The sequence below is a fragment of the Leptonychotes weddellii genome, chromosome 6 (genome assembly GCF_054177405.1).
Source record: "Leptonychotes weddellii isolate Sample4059 chromosome 6, ASM5417740v2, whole genome shotgun sequence".
Taxonomy (NCBI): Eukaryota; Metazoa; Chordata; class Mammalia; order Carnivora; family Phocidae; genus Leptonychotes; species Leptonychotes weddellii.
In genome coordinates this window covers 110,121,363-110,145,478 of record NC_138374.1, presented here as the reverse complement: position 1 = coordinate 110,145,478, position 24,116 = coordinate 110,121,363, and the positions used below count along the sequence as shown (strand labels likewise).

Here is a 24,116-nt window from a genome sequence, read left to right as displayed (position 1 = left end):
TATTTCCTGAGATTAAGAATTCCTCATATCAGTGAGATCATATATGTCTTTCTCTGATTGACTTATTTCGCTCAGCATAATACCCTCCAGTTCCATCCACGTCGTTGCAAATGGCAAGATCTCATTCCTTTTGATGGCTGCATAATATTCCATTGTATATATATATACCACCTCTTCTTTATCCATTCATCTGTTGATGGACCTCTTGGCTCTTTCCACAGTTTGGCTATTGTGGACATTGCTAGTAAGCCACCTTTTTACTTATCTTTTTACTTGTTCTTATTGTTTCTCTAGTTCAGCAAACCTAGTAAGAAATAGACTCCATATATCACTATTAAATAGAGACCATACCTAAGGATACATAGGAGCAAGCCAAAACAAAATGTGCAGGGGAGGCTGAATAAATACTTGCCCTTCATTTCTTAATTATGCATTAATATGTTTTTCCCATAGTAAATAATTATTTAAACCTAAATATTAGTTATTTGCTAGTATATGATTTTGAATAAAATTAATCTTGAGTACATGCTATGAATCAGCCAACCCTGGTTGGCCATCAGGATCATGTGTGGAGGCTTATGGGTTTTTTTATTTGGCTGCTTGCCCACCGCACCCCCACCCACCCAATCCCATCCTCTGATTCTGACTGGACAGGTCTTGAGTGAAACCTATACTTCTCCGTTAAAAACCAAATAAATAAAATGGCAGATAATGGTGATGCACAACTAGATTTGAGAACTACACAGTGTTTGAATGTAACAGGTAGTGGGTTCAGTCAATATGCAGTTTAGCTCTTTGTGTCCAGCAGTGTCACTGTGGCTGAAAACGAGCGACGGCTGCCAAACTGCCCCCTGCATTGGCCCCGCAGATAAGGCTGTTTCAGACTCAGGCAAAGCACATGAAGGAAGCGGCTCATGCTCAACTTCTTTCTGAGTCTAAACCGGATCCAAACAGAAACAAGCAACAGTGTTTTTATTGAAGGCACTGACTGGTAACATAGTGGAAGGAGGAGAAAAGGGGAACAGTAGCAGCAGCAGGAGCTCTGGACGATCCCAATGGGTTCCTGCTGTTGTCAATACTGTTATTCTCATATGTTGTTATGTATTTTTAAAAAAGGAAAACTGAGGCAGAACGCAAACACCTCAGGCACATACAGAAGTCTCTTGTGAATATCTCCTCCTTTTTTAAAACTGATCTGAAGTCCTCCACTAGTTTCAAATTCATATATAAACTGATTTACTCCCCAAATAAGAATATTGGAACAGGTATTTCAGACAATATCTATACATGAGCTTATTTTTAAAATAATAAAGATATAGGTCTAAGCTACTGAACTTAAAAAAAAAATTAAGCATCTTAATATTTGCCAGTTTAAGAGACATGTGCCAAAGTACATTACAGCACAGCAAAAAATAAATATTAAGACATGCTCTCATCGCTAGAGTTCTCTATTGTATCATCAAAATATAAAGACTACTACTCTTCTGAAAAGGATCTACGCAAAAACAAATTCAACCTCTGTCACTTTCTGATCCACGGATTAAACTAATGCCTCTTTTCCGAGCTCTTGTTATTAGCAGCCCCTGCTTTAGGCATTCTTCTATTATTTCTGCCACTACTGTTCTTGCCATAGTATTTTACTGATTAGGAAGTGTTTTCCTATACATAATGTTACTTACCTACCCCTTTCAATCCCCCCTTTAAAAACAGGGGTTTTGCCCTCCAAAATCCAGTAAAACTGACTTGAGTCAACAACAGGATCATGTTCCCTTCTTTCGTAGAGTTAGCAATGTCCCACAGACAGAAATCCTTGCTTCTCTTGGGCGTTAAAGAAACAGAGTTCTTAAGTGTTTGTCTAAAACACTGATTCTCAAACTTTTCCATGAGCTGGAGGAGAAAGCCTACTCCTGGAAGTTGGGAATGTGGCTAGAAGTCCACGTAAAGGAGAAATCCATTCAGAGTCTACTTTCTCTTTTTAAAAGATGAGGAACAGTTTTCATTCCCCTCTTCATTATATAAAACATTTTCCCAAAAAAAATCTGCAAGTGGAACTGATGCCCCAGGAAGAGGGTTTCAAGCACCAGGCTCATGAGGTGCAGCCCTAAGTGAACAAGACCTGTAATAATGGACACTCTATCCCAAATCTCAGCATTGCAGAATCTAAAGGGATGTGATACATCCTCTATTTCAATCCCCTTCAATTTTATATAATAATTCTAATTGCAAAGATTAACAGACTTCAGAAATTACTGGCAGGAGGGGAAAAGGGTTACAAATGCCATGTGAGAGTTTGGAAAATTTCATCTTAAGTATTTTATTTTAAAAGCACTTGTAATTCCAATTTGTCAGTTCTAGCTTAAGAAAAAGAAGAAGTATCGGGAAGGCTTTTTTACCAACAAATTTTTGTTTTGTTTTGTTTTTCTTGAGCCTCCTCATCCCTGACCTGAGAGTCTGTTTGGATGAGGGGGAGCTCTGAGGGCACAGCAGGAACCCTGCCATTGCAGGGACTCCTGGGGAGCCCACGCAGTGCAAATGGAAGGAAGAGCATGGGAGCTGAGCACCGCCTGCTTTTGAGGCTGTGCGCACAACACTCCAACCCAAAAATAACACCTTCCAGAGGAGTAAGTTTCCACACTGAGGGCTGGGGCGAGTGACTCAATGATTGACAGGGGATTGCTAAAGAGAGGAGACCGCCAGACCATCCCTCTCCAGTCATCCTTGTGAACAAAGACTGGGTCACATTTTTTTCATATTCCTGACAACACCTACAACGGCACTAAAACTCTAATATGATGATTGATGCCTGTGAGCACTGAAATCCTCAGCCGGTGTAACTAATGTGGAACTCTAGTGCTGCTGCGGCCACGTATGAGTTATTTCTGGTTTGGAAAGATACGTGGCTGAAGTACCTCTGACTTTTTAGGTACGGCCAAAAAGAGTCAGCAGACTGGATGCCCTAAGATGAATGATTGTAATAAACTGTCCTCAGACATGAAATTTTAGCTTCGTGCTAAATCCAAACTGCTGTGTTCTTTGTGATTGCCACAGAGTTTATAAAAAGCCTTTTGCTGAACAAAGGGCTCCCCAATTCTGATGGCTTTGAACCACAGTTTGTCTCAAACCAGTTGCAATATATGACCTATTTTGAAATAAAGCTTAAATGTGACTTTTCAAGTGTTTCTTGTTAATGGTCACTGTGTGGCAAGGCACACCTCCCACCCCTTACTGCTTCCTCGACACTTAACACATCTCCAGTGCAGAAACGCTGAATGTCTCCCAGTGTCACCTGCATTCTCCCGACACACCATCAACAGAGTGAGGTTCCAGAGAGAGAAGAAATGGGAGTAGAAAAGCAATTTTAAAAATCAAGTGAGGACAACAAGAGAGAAGACAGAGAAAAAATGCATTTTTTAAGCTATAGCCGATTCCTTAGAATATTAATGATGGATTCTATAAAAAGAACTGAATCTCTTAAGTTTGATCATCTAAAACAGAGATCAACAAACTTTTTGTATAAAGGGCCAGATGGTAAACATCTTAGGCTTCAAGGCCATACAATCTCTGCTGCACTCACTCAACTCCATAACGGCAAAGCAGCCACAGAGAATATACAAAGGAAGAGGACTGGCTGTGTTCCAATACAACTCTATTAACAAAAAAAGGTAGTGGCCACATTTGGCCCATAGGCCACAGTTTGTCAACCTTTATTCTGAAGTAACGTTTGTTACATTTTGGCCCAGTGAAATTCTGGGGCCTCAGAAATACTGTATGGATCCTTGTTATCTGAAACCCTCTGTACTGAGCTTAGGGCTTGCCCATTTCCAACATAAATTCCTGGTTTTTCAAATGGAATTAATAAAATGAGTCGCTATAAAACAAAAGACAGACCTATTAAATTCATACTGATGTAAGAATAAAATATTTTGTGGTTATCCTAAATACTTCATAAATTTAGATATGCCCCATGGAATGATTTCCAGTGGGGCTCATTAATTTACACTTCTGTTACTCCCTCCTTACCACAATGCACACAAATATAACCCTCTCCCACTAAAAAATCCACAAATTAATAAAATTATATATGGAACATACCGCATGCATCACATACCACAAGCATCACTATCAAAAATTCTATGGATCCCAACAACCCAATATGACTAAGTACAAAATCTGGGGAAGGCACCCAGTTAGTCCATTATCACAAATAATTCAAGAAACCAAAGAGAAAGCAGTTGACAAGATAAAAAGCAAAGCAGAGATTTTGGCAGACTCATGGTGCTGGGGAATTCCCACCTGAACAAAGTGGGAACAGAAAGCATGAAGGAGCAGAGGTCTGGGTAAACACCCTAGACATTCAGCCAAGACCTCTAAGATAGACCAGTCTCCCCTTGATTAAGATAAAAGGCGGTATGCCCACCAGGAAAAAAACTGAATCCTCTCTGGAGATGGTGACACCATTCAGAGTCTCTACAAGTTTTCATACACACCTGACATGCAATAAAAAAAAAAAAATCACCAGGCTAGCCAAGAAATCATACATAGAACCTAAAAAAAGGGTGGGGTAGGGAGCAGACAACAGAAACAGTCTACAAAGTGAACCAGATTTTAGAACCATCAGAGACGAACTTTAAAATAATTTTGATTAATATGTTCTATAGATTAGCTGGAAATAAGGAGAATTTCACCCAAAAACAGAAATTTATAAAAAGAGACAAATGTACTATCCACGACAGAAACAAACAAAAGTCCTGATTTAACGCTGGCTCAAACAGATCAAAGATGTGTGGCAATCTCCAGGGTGTTCACTAATAGAATAGTGAAAGAATATATAACTAGCAAGGTAACAGGGCAGGGGGTAGAATAACAACGACAAAATAGGAACGATTAAAAAAGGAAAGCAAAACAGGAGGGCAGAACAAAGAACTGAACAGCTGAAAATAAATAATAGGCTTAAGTCCAAATCTATCAGTAATGACATTAAATGTAAATGAACTATAAGCTCCAATTATAAGACAAAAATGATCAGATTTTTTAAAATTCTAAATGCTTCTAAGATATGTCTTACATAGTGGAACACAGGAAGATATTTTAAAAGAATGTAAAAGAAATACTATGTGAACACTGGCCCAAAGAAAGCTAGTGTAACTAACTTTATATTAGACAAAGTAGTTGTTAAGACAAAAGGCATTGTTAAAAATAAGGAATATTTCATAAAAATAAAAGATACAATAAGACAATAAGACACAACAATTCTACATTTAAATAACACCGCCTAAAACTATAAAGCAGAAACTGAAAGAACTAAAAGGAAAAAAGACAATTCTACAATCAAGAGTTACAGGCTTTAAAATATCTCTCCAAGCAACAAACAGAACAAGCAGACCAAAAAACTAAATAGTATGTGTTGGAAAGAGTTAAACTGCCCAATAACTAATTAATAGCATTAAGTGCATGCACTGGAAAAGAACAAAGTCTGAAAAATCGATATCCAGCATCTGCAGTGGATGCTGTGGTGTGCCCTCCAGAGAGCTTTTGAGGACTGAGGCACTCGTTCTCCAAGCTGCAGGGAGTAATGGCTGCTCGGGGCTCACAGCTGAGTCCCTCTCTAGGCAGCTGCATCCAATGACTGGTCACTGTGAGGGTACAAAGATCCAGACCCCTTGCATCAATCTGAGACAATCCTGAAGGGCTAAGCTAGCTCCTGAATGGTCCCATGGGACTGGCTGAAGCCTTTGTTGCAAACCACACTGCAATTCAGCTCCTTCTGCCCAGTCCTGTTTCCTTCCCAGCTTTCACTGGAACAAGTCTTTTGCTGATATTTTGGAAGGGCAGGGGGGGTGGTTTGACAAGAAATTTAGCTTATGTTTGGAAAACTAGGTCACATGATCAATCTTAGCTGAAACATAGGCTGGGAGATGACTAATTTGCTTTTTAGCATCTGTGGCAGAAGTATGCAAGGGAGAGGGTGGGAATGGATGTGGGGTTGGTCAGTCTGTGGTGTCTGCCTCAGTGACCATGGGTGCCAGAGCTAACCTGAATAAGCCTCAGTGTCCTCTTGGGGATAGCAGTAGCACCCACTAGGTGGGACTTGGATTTTTCATGTATTATTAAATCTTTCACATCTAGAACAATATCTTATGAATGTATTTATTCAGAATTAATAAATGAAGATCATTATGAGAATACATGAATAATGCATTTAAGGCACTGAGTCCAGTGCTTGACATTTAGTAACTACTAATGATATCTACTTTTGTTTTCAATGTATGCAGTGATTAAGTACATCAATTTATTATACAAGCATAAATAGAAATTTTCACAATTTGATTGTATTTGTCATATTTTGTCACTTAATGTGTAATTGAAGGTTGTTTTCCTGACAATTAACATTTCTAAAAGAATAGTTTTAATTAATATGGTATCTGCCTTACTATATAGATATAGAGATAGAGATACATGAGTGCTGTTTCTGTCCTTCCCCCTTTCTCCCTGCCTGCAATGTGGATGTGATGCCTCACGCTCAAGCAGCCATGTTGTTCCATGAGAAAGACAAAGAATCAGAGAGATACCAGCCCTGACCTCGATGAACATTACACCAAAGCCAGCAGCCATCTACACTTCCAGATTTCTCATTATCTAAGAAAAATAAACCCCCTTTTTTTTGTGTGCCATTGTTGTTACTTGAAGCTAAATGGATTCCTAACAGATTTGTCACACAGCTAGTGAATAAGTAACAGAGATTCAAAACTAGGTCCGTCTCCAAAGCATAAAACTGGATAATTTTTCTAGGAAAGCTTATTCCAAACTGTAAATACATAGATTTTCCACATATAAATGCTTGTTTCAAAGATAGCTATAATTTGTAAAAAATCAAGAAGATAAATCATCCAAGCATTCTGTTCTCTTGTCATTTTTCTTACTTGATTGTTGTACTCAATAAACTTATATGACCCTTTCCTGACTTTTAAGGATAGCTTTTTACACACTATCTTGTGAACAATAATGCCCTTGAGCTGTTTCAGAAGCATTAAGCTTTAGAATTAATAATATTAAACTTCTTCCAATTTTCCTAGAATATGGGGGTGCATAAGAGTCTGGAGTATTTTTAATTGGCAAGTTATTAACTTTTAATCTTCACATTAAGACCTAAATCTGGGAAGATAAATCCTTCTGGAAACAAGCAGTAACAGAAGATACATCAGTAGATACCTTTTCATTAAAAGAAGTATCTCTGATAACTGAAAAATTACTTTTCCTCCTTAAATATGGTATATTAATAAATGTCTTCTTCAAATAAAAAATACTCATATTCAGGTTAAATTTAAAAATCAAATTAAAATTTGATTTTAAAAAGTCAATCCTTGCCCTCTTTCAGTTTACAACAATAAGGGAAATATTTTTAGTGGTTAAAATTGGTAACTGTCTCGAATCCTCTAGAATGAGCATCCATAACACATTCCTGTTAAATCATGTATACACGACCAAACTCAAGGACAGTCAATAGGGTCGATTCCACAAACACATATCCAATGCTTTGACTGCACTAGGTCCTATGAGGAGGTCAAGATGCCCTGTCCTTTCAGTCTAGTGAGACATACAAACATGTCAATTATTGCAAATGTATGCACAAGTGCTCCTGGAAGCACAGAGGCCTTTAAGTTGAATAGAAATAGGGATGGTGACGGTATTACCAGAGCCAAGAAGGCTTCCCACTGACCTCCAATCATTGTGTCTTTCCTTCTTCCCACTACTCTCCACTGACTATCTTTACCAATAGCAAATAGCAAATCACTATCTCAGGCCCAGCCTCTCCTATAAACAGCTCCACCTGGATTTCCTATAGACACCACAAACTCAATATCCAAAAGTGAGCTAAACATCTTCCCCCACAAACTGCCTCCAACTATTTTCTACTTCAACTGATAAACACTACCATCCACCTGGTCACTATGATGGAACCTGGAGTATCTTTCATTCAACCCTGTCTCCCCCACATCCAATCACAAATGATTATTATTAATTACCAAGTGATAACAATAAGAGCAAAAATAAATAGAAAATAAAGACTATAAAACTCCACAAAACTAAAAGCTGAATCTTAAAAAAAAAAAAATTAAGAAAAACAAACTTATGGCAAGATTGATCAAGAAAAAAGAATGCAAAGATAAATAAGAAGACTCTCAGGGGGCATAACTACAAATCCAGTAGAATAAGAAATGTGGGGAGAAGGAGAGAAGAATACAAGCAATAGTAAGAAGAATTATTTATGTCAATAAATGTAAAAGCCTTAGATGAAATGGACAGTTTCCTAAAAAACATGTGTGTGCTTGTATGTCTACAAAACTAATTCTAAAATATGAAAGAAAAAGAAACCAAAAATAGCCAAGAGATTTTTGGAAAAATACCACCAAGGTAAAAGGCCTTTTCCAAGCAGATGTCAAGACTCATTGAAAGTACCACTGAAGCAGGAAAAAACAAGACCAATGGAACAGAAAAATAGCCCAGAAACACAACTGCTCATGTATGAAAACTTTGTGTCTGACAAAACAGGCATTACACTTTAAGTGAAAGAAATACAGACCATTCAGTAAGTGGTATGGAGACAAATGGTTATCAATTATTGTAAATAAGAAAAAAATACACCTACATGCTACATACATAAGAATTATCACCTTGCAGGGGAATAAAGACCTAAATGTCAAAATTAAAACTTTAAATTTTTTTGAAGAAAACAGACAATTGTCTTCATGGCATCAAATTAGAAAGAAATACACTTCAGGATAAAAGGTACGACCATTAGACACTGATAAATCCAGTCTATTCATCAAGAAAGACAACCAAAAAAGTGCAAAAAGAAGTCACAGACCAGGAAAAAAAAAAAAAAGACTCATAATATATACAACCAACTTAGAATTAGCATCTAGGATTTGTAAGGAATTCAATAAACAAAAGATAACCCAATTTTTTCAAGACTGGCAAAAGACACAGAAAGGTAATTTTCCAAAGAGCATTTGAAAAAATATTCAATCTCAGTACAAATCAAGGATACGCAAATTAAATTAACAATAGAATACCATTTTGTATCCACCATCAGGCTAAAAACTTTACATTCTGGCAAAATAAAACCAAGCTATGGAGCAACTGGAACTCATATACTGTTAAGTGGAGGGCAATGTCCCCATGACCCCCCAATTCCCCTTCTGGGTAATATATTCCAAAGAAACTCCCACATGGGCACAAAAGATATACACAAGAATGTTTAGGGCAACAATGTTTATAACAGCAACTGTTGGAAAGAGCATTGGCTTTTGCCAGCCCCTACCCACCCCACCAACCCCAGAGGAGAGTAACAGCTTGGGACTGCTTCACGGGTTAGGTTCCCAGTTTGAGGGCTCCTAATCCACCAAGTTAAAATAAAAGTGACTTGCAAACTTGAATGTTGATCTCAGTTGGTGTTTCAAAACACTTTAAAAATATAAAAGTGGGCGCCTGGGTGGCTCAGTTGGTTAAGCGACTGCCTTCGGCTCAGGTCATGATCCTGGAGTCCCAGGATCGAGTCCCGCATCGGGCTCCCTGCTCAGCGGGGGGTCTGGTTCTCCCTTTGACCCTCCCCCCTCTCATGCTCTCTCTATCTCAGTCTCTCTCTCAAATAAATAAATAAAATCTTAAAAAAATATATATAAAAGTGATACTGTGAGATACATCAAAGAAAGTAACAGCTAATGCACCAAAGAAAGTACTATATAAAATCTACGACTACCCCTTTACTATTTACCTAATAGAAAACACAGCAAAATCCTTCTGCGGGCTTAGAAAAGTCAATACTCTAATAAGTTCCACTTGTTGCCAATGAAATAAAAATTATCATCCTTCTCTTCTTGGACCAACCTCCTAATATATGGTGGAATTAAAGAACAAAAAGGGGCGCCTGGGTGGCTCAGTTGGTTAAGCGACTGCCTTCGGCTCAGGTCATGATCCCGGAGCCCCTGGATCGAGTCCCGCATCGGGCTCCCTGCTCGGCAGGGAGTCTGCTTCTCCCTCTGACCCTCCCCCCTCTCATGTGCTCTCTCTCATTCTCTCTCTCACAAATAAATAAATAAAATCTAAAAAAATAAAAAAAATAAAGAACAAAAAAAAAAAATATTTCCAGGAAGAAAAAGACTAAATTTCTATATTTATAATGATGATAATAATTATTCATTTAGAAAAACTGTGTTTTAATTCTAGCATTTAATAAAACAGCACATTCAATTAAGTATGAATTTTGTTAAATCTTAAGCCATCTAAAAGCATTAAAGAAAACTAACGGCATAAAAACTCCACAGGGTACAGATTTAGGAAGGTGGAGGCACGCTGAAATTTAGAGGAGTCTCTAAGAGTCTATTAAATTTGTTACAACGGACTGAAAACTGGCAACAGGTTCCCATATGACTACCCTAAAATGAACTAAACTACAGGTTTTCACAGTGGATTTTGATGGCAATTCTGATATTAGGGATTTGGGGTATTTTTTATACATTTTCAGGGGGAAAAAAACAATGCTCAAGGAATATTTTCATCAGAACATTTCATCTGTTTCATTTGTTTCAAGTATAATACCAGCACTTTTGGAAATAATATGACTAAGAGTATAGGAAAGAATTATTCATGGTATTTGGAATGGTTAATTTCATGTATCAAGTTTACTGGGTCATGGGGTGCCCAGATACTGGTTAAGCATTATTTCCAAGTGTGTGTGTGAGGGTGTTTCTGGATGAGATTAAGGTTTGAATTGGTAGACTTGAATTAAGTAGACTGTCCTCCCCAATGTGGGTGGGCCTCAGCCAATCCTTTGAGGACCTGAATAAAACAAAAAGGCTGAGCAAGGAAGAATTCACCCCTTCTGAATGATGACTGAGCTGGAACACTGGTTTTCTCCTGCCCTGGGACTGGGGCTTATACCATGGCTCTACTAGTTCTCAAGCCTTCAGACTTACACTACAAGTTATACCACTGGCACTCCTGGTTCTCAGACCCTAGAGTTTGTACTAGAACACACAAAATGGGTTCTGGTTCTAGGGTCTTGGACTCCGACCAGAACTATACCATCAGCTTTCCTGGGCCTCCAGCCTACAGATGACAGATTTCAGAACTTCCCAATCTCCATAATCATGTGAACCAATTCATTACAATAAATCGTGTGTGTGTGTGTGTGTGTGTGTGTGTGTGTGTGTGTGTGTGTGTGTAGAGCTAGAAATACAGCCAGTTGCATAGGTTGAGATAACCACATATACAGAGAGAGGTATATGTACATGTGTGTAGGTGTATCCTATTGGTTCTGTTTCTCTGGAGAACCCCAAAACAGTATTGTATTCTTGAATTAACATTTGTTTGCAGAGCAATACAAATCAAATAATTAAGTAAACACAAAATAATGATTCCCCTTTTTTTTAAATAATTGAAACCTAAAGTTTTAACTTTTAAATCAGTTAGTATACAAATTCTTTATTCATTCTGACAACTTCTTAAAATCAATTAAATGCTATTCAATTTATAATTTTTAAAGGCCTATCATCAGAGCTTAGTAGCTATTCTGAGTATAATTCTAAAAATACAATGCAGCTTCACAAGGAATGAATAAAATAATTTTAAGTTGTTGACTCTAAAAGAATAAATATTTTGAAATATTTTGAAACATAAAATTAGCCTTCATCTTAAAAGCCCTTAACATTAATCTGAATGTTTAAGGAGGTCTGTAAGTGGGTCATGAGATATTTGCTCCCAGGCTGAAAATCTGTATACAAATTGTTCCCTGTAAAGGATTTTCAACCAAAAGTTATAAAAACCAAAAGAAGGATTAATAATGGAAAGTCTGACCTAACATCAGCCTGACTGCTATGATGATATTCTACTCAGCAGTAGAATGATCCTTAGTTCTCAGAGTATGAATGATCCTTAGTTCTTTCAACTTGAGAGATGCCGATAATCTACCTTTTCTCTCAATTGTGCTTTATGTATAACTAATCAAATTATAAGATGTTGGTTCATACAATCAGGGATTTACTATATCATAATTAACAAAAATAACAAAAATTTTAAATGTCTATCATTTTTCATTCTCTTTTCCAATGCAATACTAGAACCAGTTAAATCTTAATTCAAAATATGTATTAAGCCACATTTAAACTAAATTTTAACACTGATATACTTCCTAAGCAAATCGTTAATTTAGGACTTTGAAAAAAGACTCAAGAGAATAATAATTTCACTGAAATATCACTGGCATACAAATCTTATTTATAATCTACAAATGATTATTTTCTACTCATTCAAGTAAACTTGGTTCAGGGTAGTAAAAAGAAAACATGAGAGTCAACAGACATGGATCCAAGATCTGGTTCCACTACTTACACATATAACCTGCCACATGTCACTGAACCTCAACGAGCATCAGTTTTCTTCTTTGTGCAAAATGGAGATGGTGACACTTCCGTGACCTACATCACAGATGACTCGATAACATAAATTATGAATATATTTTAATAACTCTGAAAGCAGAACTTAAATGTAATAGATTACTGTACTATGACATGTGTGTTACTTGAAAAATACCTATTCTTATATTTTAGATATTACCTAAAAAATAACGTCAGGAAGCCAGTCTGTCATGGGTCCCACATGTCCCTGTATGGTCTCACTGAGTACAACAAACTACAAGGTGCGCTGACCTTGAGCCCCTTCTGTATCTAGTGACCAAGGTAACCACAGTGTAACTTCAGCACAACTGCTCATTTCCTAGGTGACCGTTGACACGTTTGGTTGCTACTTGCTACAAAAGGTGCTGAGCCCTTAGTCCTATGTTTCTCAGCTGCAACTCAACTCCCTGCAAGCACAGCCACCATCCAGGCGCATCACGTCTCACCATGGTACTTGGGAGCAGGAAAACCAGCACTACCCGGACGGATGCTCTAGCTGTTTGTGTATTTTAAAAACTGTCTTGCTCTTATAGCTAAGTCTCACTGCCTACTTTCACACCTATGAAGCTGTGGCAAACCAATCTGCTTGCTTACTTAGTCATTTCCTTTGGGATCTTGTTACTTCATGCATTCTCTATGTGGTTTGGGTTCTTCCTGAAATATCTTGGTGCAAGTAGTATGCTGAGATATGAGATAGACAATGATTTTTTGGAACTCCTCCAAAAGGGCCCAGCTAGAAGACAATGTAGATATAACTGTTAAAACAGGAGTCCCCTGAAAAGAAATGGATGGAATCAGGGGCGCCTGGGTGGCTCAGTCAGTTAACTGGCTGCCTTCAGCTCAGTTCATGATCCCAGAGTCCTGGGATCGAGCCCCACATCAGGCTCCCTGCTCCACGGGAAGCCTGCTTCTCCCTCTGCCACTCCCCCTGCTTATGTTCACTCTCTCGTTGTGTCTCTCTCTGTCAAATAAATAAAATCTTAAAAAAAAAAAAAGAAAGAAAGAAAGAAATGGATGGAATCAGCACCAAAGAAATTCGGTCCAGAAACTGAACTATGGGAGCCCCAAAGCATACACCTGGTTGAAACCAAAGCAGTCTGGTTGAAACCAAAAATGCCTCTACAGATCCAAATTTCTCCATGGAAACTACAGAGGTAAGTGGCAACCTTAGAACACATTACTCCTTCAGTACCTTCACTACCTAACCTTGTGCCCTTGCACCCTGATTTACCAGCCTTTTAAGAAAAGGGGGACCAGAGACAGACCCATTCCCAAGGGAGGACTGCAGGGGAAGAAAAGACAGGGTGGGAGAGAGAAGCTTTTCTGGCTTTTTTGGATACTGATGCTTAAGTAGGTATCTCGTCAGCTTCTCTTGAAGGGCAGAAGCCACACATTCAATTGGCTGAAGTTGCAAACAGAATAAAAGTAGAAGTTCCTGGAACAATGCAGGTGGGGACATTTGGATCCTTGCTGTGCACTGCTGCTGCTGCTCCTCTCATTGCTGAATGTACACTTGCTACTGATGTCTGACGTACTGCAGTTGTACTGTGAATGCACATGAAATCCAAGGGGTCTTTTCTCAGCGTGGAAGATGTGCTTGTTGGAGGGGATCGTAGGACAACTGCGTAACAGATTCCCTAGTCAGGCAGTCCTCTCCCATGTTACACAACAAAAACAATATGGAATTCCAGAAGGAAAAAAAAAAAAGAAATCACCATTTTGATTAAAAACCTCAAGGCAGTAAGAATTTTGAGAGATGTGATATTTCAATAAAATCACCTTGTGTGGCCTTGTGAAAAAGACTAATGGGAGCTGGAGGCCTACAGTGGATTGCCAGCAACTGAGTTCAGTTGTGCCCTGTTGCTCTGGTTGTTCCCAATATTGTGACTGTGACTGAATCAACTGCACAAACTGAGGACACTGGGTATGCCTTCTTGGCCATTGCTAATGCCTTCCTCTCTCTCTCTCTGCCAATGCCTCTTTCCTAATCCCTTTGATACTATAAAATCAGTATCAGTTTACCTTCACCTGCAGGTTCCAAGACAGGTTTACTATGTAGCCTCAGGGGTACCTGAATTCCCTTGCTATTTCCACCAGTGCAGTGTGGAAGAAGCCCTTGCCCTCCAGGAAAGACTTGGTTCCACTACATTCGTGATATCATGCTGACTGACAGGCTCAAAGAAAGAGCAGGTGGCAATGGCTTTAGAACAAAAACTGACTCACATGAAAGCCCAGGGGTGGTTCATTAATCCTGATAAGACACAGGGACTTGCAAATTCCAAGGCAAATTCTTGGGAGCAATGGGGGCTACCCTGAGTCAGTAAAGGAAAAATTACTCATCCTCTGCCCTCCAGCTACCAAAAAGGAGGCCTGGCAGTAAGTTGGACTGTGGGGACTAGAGACAACATGTGCCCCAACTAGGCTATCCTACTAGGGTTACACAGACTTCTGGTTCCATAAAGCAGTACAAGTACTGTTCCCTGGCAGGAGAGTTCATGCCCTACAGCAAATGGTCAGCAACTGATCCTTAGTTTTAGCCAATGAGACTATGCAAGCTCTAGAAGATCAGTAGGTCAGTTTAAACTCTTCTTGCACAAGCCACAATGGGTAACACTCTAGCCTTAAACTATACCCTGGCGCAACAGAATATGTATAAATTAATACCACTAGACAGCGGAACAATCCACATATCCCACAAGAAAGGAAGTTAAATGATTACCTGAAATAAGACCTATCAGTCCTCTCTGGGGCTTTATTCAATTGGCTGAATCCAGAATCCTGTGGTACCTGATGGAGATGAAAACTGCAGGTTGGCTTCATCCAAATGATAATCATCCTTATCAAGTGTTGCATGAGATCATGTGAATGGATTTGGTCTCAGCATATTTAATCTGAATTGCTGACGGTGTGGCATACTCGTGTGAAATTTGACTTCAGCCTATGTTTAGGGCCAAACGGTAGACTATTAGAAAAGGCTATCTATCATGGTCCCAAGAGCCCCTATACATCCTCCTTACCAAATGCACCAAACTACAAGTACACCAACCAATCCTCTGTCCTTCGGCCATATCTGTAGCTAGTCATGTAGGGCAGGCAACCATAGCATGACTACAGGGAGACTGCTTGCTCCCTGCCTGATCCCCAGTTAGGGGGACAGGCTTGCTTACACTTTCTTCCAATGGTGTTGAGCCTTTAGCCCTGGGCTCTGACACTGTGACCCAGCTAGCTCAATGAAAGCACAGCAACCATCCAGACCCATCTTACTACTCCATGGGACTTGTGGGCAAGAGAATCAGTGTGATTATGCCGATGCTCCTGCTGTTTGCTGTGCTACAATGAACTGTTTTGCTCTGATCTCTGAGTCTCACTGTCTACTTTCAGGCCTACAGAGCTGCGGCAAGACATCCTCCTTGCGTGCTTTGTCATTTATTTTAGAGTCTTGGTACTCCTTGCCAACCTGCATGATGGCCGGGAATAACAATACTAAGCAACAACACAGTAACAACTTGTTCTATACACAGTAGGCCAGCATTTCAAACCATTAAAAGAAACTGTAAAAGTATGAGAAAGTTCAACAAGTCAGGATATTTACTTTGATGGATTTAATTTTTGATTTCACCAATTTAAATTTTGACATCACAATCGATAATGCCTTAACATCACCTGAATGCATTACCAAACAGAAAATTAAGTAAGCAGAAAGATAGCATGCCAAATAGCTAAGGAAATCATTTCAATTCTATCCTTTCACAAGCAAAAATAATTTCCACTAGTCATTTTACTGTTCTAAACACATTTATCACAAGTTTAAATACAATGAACATTAGAAAAGTGATCTAGTAACATAAATATTCCAGCTAGTTAATCTTGCAGCATAGATTATCTCTTTCCTGCACTGCACTCCTTTGAGATAAGGTCATCTGCTAGGGCAAAGATACTGTATACATGTTTTTAAAAAGAAAATGATCTTACAGATTTTCATTTTCACTTTCAATATTTCAGTATGCACCCACTGGTACAGCCTCAGGAAACTGAAATCAAAATGACATCTGGAAGACGACCAGCAACCAATCACCAAACTGAGTAAGTCCTTTCTTTAACAAAACCCAGGTTTAGATGTTTACACATAATTTTCTTATGCAAACTCTGTTGAAACAAATAACAATACTACCTTTCTCCTCTCTCTGGCTCCTTTCATCCATTGTTATTCCCTCACCAATATGTAGTTAAGACTTAAATACCTATCATAAAATGTGCAGAAAACAATTGCAGTTCAGACTATATGAGGAAAGTATCTGTTTTCTTACTAAATTCAACAACTTTCAGCTTTCTAAGGCTGTTCCCCTGGGTGACACTTGAGTTAGCATGAATGCGTTGGTCTCAATTTTTAAGAATACAAGAAAAAATACATAAATTAACCTATACTGCACGTGTGTTGCTCACAGGTATGTTTTGTACTCAGTACAACACTCTCATTAGTGTGAGAAAAATTTCAGAATAATAGTCTTTAACGTTTAAATCAGTTTGGGCACATGAAGAAAAAGAAAAGGCACATTTAAAAACAAAAAAATCCCTTTGAGGCATGCTCCTGTTATATCTATGGTATCAAACTTATTCCCACCACTCCAGGAGACGTCAAAAGGTCACTACACAAAGCAGTAAACAATAACAAAAATAGCTTCTAAATCCATCATACCCTGGGAGAATGGGGAGAGCAATGTTTTCCAAGAAAGGAAACATGAAAATCAGCCACGGTGTTAAACTTTCGTGGAGAATCTAATCAGTAAGGCAAAGCCAAAATCATACATGCTAAAAACCCAGAATTAGTTGTTAGGAAGGCAATTTAGCTGTCACCTTAACACATTTAATGCATAGATGGCCACAAAATTAGGATAGATAAAAATAAAACAATCACAGCTGATTTGGAGGAAGGCCCTGGTAAATTTATTTTTAGGTCAAAATGCACAATGGGAAGCAAGTCAGTATAATTATAGATCAAATCTCCTAATATAATATATCTTTTCCAGTTTTTGGCAATTCACATACCACACCACCTTTTTCTTCTATTGTCTTCAGGCCCACTCAGTTTGTGTTTCAATTTCATTGACACTGACATCGTCAAAGACACAGATCTAACCAGAACTTTTAACTTAATCCATTTGAGTATTTTTGTATTTACAACCTTACCACATTATTTAAGGGTCTATTATATGCCATGGACTATTCTAGACTCTGGGCATACAACCCGCACAAAACTGACATGAGCTCTGCCCCCAAGGACGACCTTGTGATCTAGGTAAAAAGACTGACTTTGATGGGTGGTGTGGTAAGTCTGACAAGCGAAAAATGCAAGGTGATAAGGGAGCATATAACAGAGTGTGGGGCAGGGGGGTATCAAGGAACTCTTCCCACTGAAAAGTGCGCAGAGGCCTTAGGGTAAGTAGGAGTTCTTTCAGTAACAGGACACATCGGCAAGGGGAAGAACCGGAGCAAGACGGCATTCTGGGCAGCACTGTCTCTAGACAGGAGGTATTCTGTCTGCTCCTAGTACTCGTTATATACAGAAAGGTTACATTTCATGGACAGTCAGAGGTGGTTGTTAACTTTCAATGTCAAAACTTGGTATTTCTTAAATTTCTTACGTTTTATATTAGACTACTATAATTCAAGAAATGACATTCTTAGTTCAAGTCAGAACAAGACTTGAATAAGACTTTAATAGATCTATCAAGAAAGCTTCACTGAGGCACATTTTGAATGGGGAGAAATTCATTCCCTCCCTCCCAGGGAGGTATAAAGTGAAAAATTTATGTCTAAAGTAGTTTCACAAATCTGGATCACACACAAAAGGAGGCAATCATTGATAACACTTCTTTAAAACAAAATATCTGCCAGAAAACCTGGCTTATCTCAACGGATGGACACAAATTCCCAATCATAACGAAGTTGAAACACAGATTAAGCAAAAAAGCTTCTCTTTTGAGAAAAGAAAAATAACTGCTAAGTAAAAGAAACACCTCAGAGAGGGAAGGTGGAAATCTATACTAATGTACCTAGTGTCTCCATTAGCATGCATGTTTGTATTTTGGAAACAGAAAAATCAAGCCTTCTTTTTAATACAAATTTTCTTAGTACCTTTCAGAAGTGTCTTGTCCCCAGACTCTCCCAGAACCACCAACAATATTCTATTTTGGCTTAGAATGCTTCGTCATTGTATTAATGAAGATAAAGATAATCTTGTTGTAATCATTGTTGCCATCATTGTTGTGTTGTGTTGTGTGTATACATGCTTTAAAGTTGGTAAAGCTACTTTAAACACAAACCAAATTTAAGAATTCTTAAGTCCACCATTAGTCACAAATCATCTAGATTTATGAATGATCTAGAACAATAATGCAACAGCTCTATAAATATCCAAGTGATAAGGGAAATCTGTGTCCTAAGATGGCCAACCCAGCCAGCAAGGGAGTCCCAGCCCCTGCCCCGGGGCTCTGCTTCCCGTGCGCACCAACCCGGGTTCCTCTCCCTGCCCCGCTTCGCGCACACGCCGAGAGTGCCCAGTATGCAGAAGAAGTGTATAAATTGCCCCTTTTGTTTGTGCTCGGGGCTCAGACCTTTGGAGATCACTCTCCTCAGAGCCCGCGGTGTTAAATAAACCTCCTATCCTCCAAGATCTCTGAGTGCCACTTGGTTCTTCCATCAGGTGATCCAGTCCAGGTTTGGTAATATTTGCTTGCCTGACCGGGAAACCCAACTGCGCTGGCCCATTGTTGCCACAGTTCGGGGGCAACGGCGGGGCAGTGACGGAACGAGAGATGGTAAGGGAGAAGGCGCGCGCTGTTTCGCTCCCGCCCCAGTCACCTTGGGCCAGCCCCACTCCGCTGTTCCCGCCGGACTCAAGGAGACTTGGCAGGTGAGGACCTGGTCCTGACATCGGATTCCGGTAAGGCCTGGGGCCCCAGGACCCAGATAGGCACACCCATCAGGGTGGAAGGGGAGCCTGATCACCTCCCAGAGACCTCTTAGAGGTCTCACAGGTAGGGAATCCCAGGGAGCGAATGTAGTAACTTCTGGAGTAAATGTGTGAGTGAATGTGCAGTCCGACCTGGCTTGCTCAAGCAGACTGATTCTGTGACTCCACGGGCGGGCACCCTTAAAGTCCCCAGAAGTCTACAGAGTCTGAGTGGGCCCGTCTGCAATTCCGTGGTGAACAGCATACAGTCTATGGCGGCATCGGAATAGTTTCCGATTATAAGTCACAACACTGAGACCACTATGGCTAAGCCTCACCTAAGCTCCTTCGGGACACGGCCAGACGGGCATCTGATTGGTCTCTGCACCTCAGGAGGCACCCCCCCTTTTGTATGTCTCTGCGCCACCGCACATGGGGACATCACCATGGGGTCAGGGCAGAGTAAACCTACGGTTCTAGAGACCATGATCAAAAATTTCAAGAAGGGGTTTTCGGGAGACTATAGAGTCAGGGTGAACCCCAGCAAGTGGAGAACCCTATGTGAATTGGAATGGCCCAACTTTGATGTCGGGTGGCCTTCAGAAGGGACACTGGATGTCCCAAAGATTTGCCGAGTATGGCAAGTTGTAACAGGAGAAACAGGACACCCCGACCAGTTTCTGTACATTGACTCCTGGCTAGGAATTGCTCAGACCCTTTCCCCCTGGGTGCGATTCGCTTGCAATAGGCAGGTACAGGCCAGGGTCTTAATCACCTCATCCAAGAGACCTAAAGAAAAGCAGCAAAAGCCCCAGTCGCCACAAATCCTAGCCGGAGATCCCGAGGATGAACCGATCCTGCCCCCACCGTTAAGTACCCCCAAGACCGTCTACACCTGGCCCTTCAGCTCTAGACACTCCACCACCATCGGTTTCACCGGCATCCCCCAGGCCCAGAGGATACACTGGTGCCACCAGGCCCAGAGGATCCATCGGCGTCCCCAGGCCCAAAGATCCACTTTCTCCAGGACCAGCAGCCAGACTGAGCCCCAGGCCAGGCACAAGTGCCCTCCAAATGCCAGTCCAAGAGACGCGGGAACCAGAGAGGCACGATGAAGACGGGACGGTCCAATCCAGCCATTCCATGATGTATTATCAGCCCTTCTCCACCACCGACCTCCTCAACTGGAAACATAACACCCCATACTTCTCTGAGAAACCACAGACTATGGTAGACCTCACAGAATCCCTCTTCCAGACATATCCGCCAACCTGGGAAGACTGCCAACAGTTACTCCGCACCCAGTTTAACACAGAGGAAAGGAGGAGAACAATGAAAGGTGCACGGCAGTACCTGGAAGAGCACGCACCAGCAGGAGTCATCAACCCTGCTGCTTGGGCTGATATGACCACACCCGAAGATCGCCCAGCATGGGACTTCACCACAACCGAGGGACAGGCCCACATCCACTGGTACCGGAGGCCCTCCTCCGGGGAATGCGGGCAGGAGCTAAGAAATCCATGAACATGACTAAGGTATCCTCGGTCACTCAACAACCAGGGGAGTCCCCCAGGGACTACTACGAAGGACTATGTGAAGCCTACAGAATATACACTCCATTTGACCCCGAGGCACAGGAAAGCCAACAGGTGGTAAATACCGCCTTCGTGGCTCAGGCCGCCCCAGACATCAGGAAAAAACTTCAGAAACTAGAGGGTTTTGCTGGGATGAACATCACCCAGCTAATAGAGATTGCCAATAAGGTCTACATGAACAGGGAAGTCGCAGCCGAAGGAAGTCGACAAAAAGACGAAAAAGAAAGTCAGCCTCCTCGCCACCGCCCTGAAAGAAAAGGACAACACAAAGGCAGGGAGACCTGGACCACCAAAAGGGGGAGACCCAGAACCCCCTTGGCAAGGGATCAATGTGCCTACTGTAAGGAGAAAGGGCACTGGAAAAATGAATGTCCCAACCGGGGAAAGGCTCAGAAGCCCAGCTGCTATAAGGAAAACCCCGAGAGGAGGACCTCATAGGCCTTGCGGGAATGGACTCAGACTGAGGGGGACTGGACTCTTTCCTCCTCGGCCCCCATGAGCCCACAGTCAGAATGAAGGTGGGGAGCCAACCAGTGACTTTTATGGTTGCTACTGGGGCTGAGCACTCTTGTTGTCACCTCCCCAGTGACCCCTTTCAGCAAAAGGACTGCGACCATCCTCAGGGCCACTGGCATGCAGGCGATACCACAGCCCTTTTGCCAGGCTCGCCAGTGTGAACTCGGGGGCCACAAGGTCTGACATGAAGTCCTTTATCTGCCTGATTGCCCCATCCCTCTCCTGGGCCGAGACATACTCTCCAAGCTTAGGGCTCAGATAACCTTTGAGCCCACCGGACACACTAGCCTCCAAATGAACCCAAGGCAAGAGGAGACAGGGTCTCTGGTACTAGCAATTACCATGCCAAGGGAAGAAGAATGGAAGCTATTCTGTGCCCAGGCCCAACCGAGCAGCCCGCCGGAGTTCAGACTCACCTTCCCTTCAGTATGGGCTGAAAACAACCCACCTCGACTAGCCCAGAATCGGGCCCCTATCATTGTTGAACTGATCCTAGGAGCCCAACCTCAGAGGCAAAGGCAATACCCCCTCCCACAAGAAGCTAAGATCGACATCCAAGAACATATGGACAAACTCAAAGAAGCAGATATTCTAGTCAAGTGCCAGTCGGCCTGGAATACCCCACTCCTGCCAGTCAAGAAGCTAGAAGGGGGCTGTTCAAGTCTTGAACTGACCAGTTCAAGACCTGCGGGCCACCAACAAGGTGACCATCTCTCTGCACCCAGTGGTCCTGAATTGATGTACACCCTCCTCGGCCAAATCCCAGGGTCAGCCAGATGGTTCACTTGCCTAGATTTGAAGGATGCCTTCTTCTGCCTCCACTTAGCTCCCCAGAGCCAGCCACTGTTTGCCTTTGAATGGTCTGAACCTGATACAGGGCGCCAGATGCAACTGACTTGGACACACCTCCCGCAGGGGTTTAAAAATTCACCAACCCTCTTTGGGGAAGCACTGGCCGCGTACCTCGCCAGCTTCCCAAGAGAGGCCACTCGGTGCACCTTCCTCCAGTATGTGGATGACCTCCTCCTCGCCAGTGACACACAAGAAGACTGCACAAAAGGCACAAAGGCCCTCCTACAGCTCCTGTCAGACTCGGGATAATGAGCCTCATGGAAGAAGGCACAAATCTGCCAAAAGCAGGTCCGATACCTTGGTTTCCTCCTCACCCAAAGGAAAAGAGAACTAGAGCCGGAGAGGAATAAGGTCATCATCTCCCGGCCATAGCCCCAAACAAAAAGGGGCCTATGAGAATTCCTGGGGGCTGCAGGATTCTGCCACATCTGGATTCCTGGATTCTCGGCAATAGCAAGACCCTTTTATGATCTCTTAGGGGGACCAGATCGAGAACCCCCTGCCTGGACTGAGGAAGCAGAAGCCGCTTTCACAGAGATAAAGACTGCCCTGAGGCGGGCTCCAGCCCTACGCCTACCAGATATAGAGAAACCCTTCAATCTCTTTGTACATGAAAAAGAAAAGATAGCGCTCGGGGTACTCACCCAGACTGTTGGGCCCTGGCAATGGCCAGTTGCATATCTGTCAAAGAAGCTGGACTCCGTGGCAGCGGGATGGCCACTGTGCCTCAGGGCGCTGGCAGCCACAGGCCTACTCATCAAGGAGGTGGACAAACTTACCCTGGGGCAAGAACTTAATGTCAAGGTCCCTCATGCAGTTGTGTTCCTCATGAATGCACAGGGACACCACTTCCTTTCCAACTCTCGGCTAGCACAATACCAAGGGCTCCTCTGCGAAAACCTGTGGGTCACCCTCGAAACAGTAAAGACATTAAACCCAACAAATTTCTCCCCACGGAAGAGGGGGAACCAGACCATGACTGTTCTGAGGTAGCTGATGAGGTCTACTCAGGCCATCTAGATCTGGAGGATCAAGCCATAAAGAATCCAGAGCCACACTGTTTAGCGATGGCAGCAGTTACCTACAGGAGGGTGCCCGGAAAGCGGGTTATGCAGTAACCACAACCACTTAAGTCCTAGAAGCTAAGGCATTACCAGCTGGATAGTCAGCTCAACGGGCTGAATTATATGCCTTAGTCCGAGCCCTCACCCTCGGTGAAGGCAAGCGAGTCAACGTCTATATTGACTCTCGGTATGCCTTTGCTACTGTACATATACATGGGGCCATCTACAAGGAAAGGGGCCTCCTAAATGTCGCAGGAAAAACTATCAAGAACAAGGAGGAGATACTGAGACTCCTCGAAGCTGTCTGGCTTCCAAAGGAAGTAGCCATCCTGCATTTAAAAGGACGCCAGAAAGGAGATGACCCCATAGCGTGGGGAAATCGTCTGGCAGATGAGGCAGCCAAGACCGCAGCCAGTGAGGACATGAACAGAGCCCCTTCCCTCACCATGGCCCTGACACCCCCAGAAGAAGTCCCTCCGCCCAATTACACTGAAAAGGAGAAAGAATGGGCCATGGCTGAGGGAGCCACCCTGACTGAAAAAGGATGGTGGATGATGCCAGACAGGTACATCTTTCTTCCAACAGCAACTGGAGGGCATCTAGTCAAGGAACACCACCGACTCACTCATCTGGGGAAAACTGCATTAGAGGCCCTTCTCAAGAAGCACTACTACGTCAGTCA

The 24,116-nt window shown here is 41.9% G+C and overlaps 1 protein-coding gene across 4 annotated transcripts in view; it reads right to left on the bottom strand.

Annotated features, from left to right (window-relative positions):
• The window catches only part of NEK7 (NIMA related kinase 7), a 122,472-nt gene extending 107,149 nt beyond the window's left edge, over positions 1-15,323 (bottom strand). Inside the window, exon 1 of one of the 4 annotated variants that reach the window (XM_081824952.1) lies at positions 15,175-15,323. In XM_081824952.1, coding sequence (XP_081681078.1) covers positions 15,175-15,308 — 134 coding nt within the window. In that variant the 5' untranslated portion in view covers positions 15,309-15,323. The remainder of the gene's footprint in view (positions 1-15,174) is intronic. The other 3 variants (XM_081824951.1, XM_081824950.1, XM_081824953.1) reach the window with 3 other exon arrangements.
• Between the last annotated feature and the right edge of the window lie 8,793 nt (positions 15,324-24,116).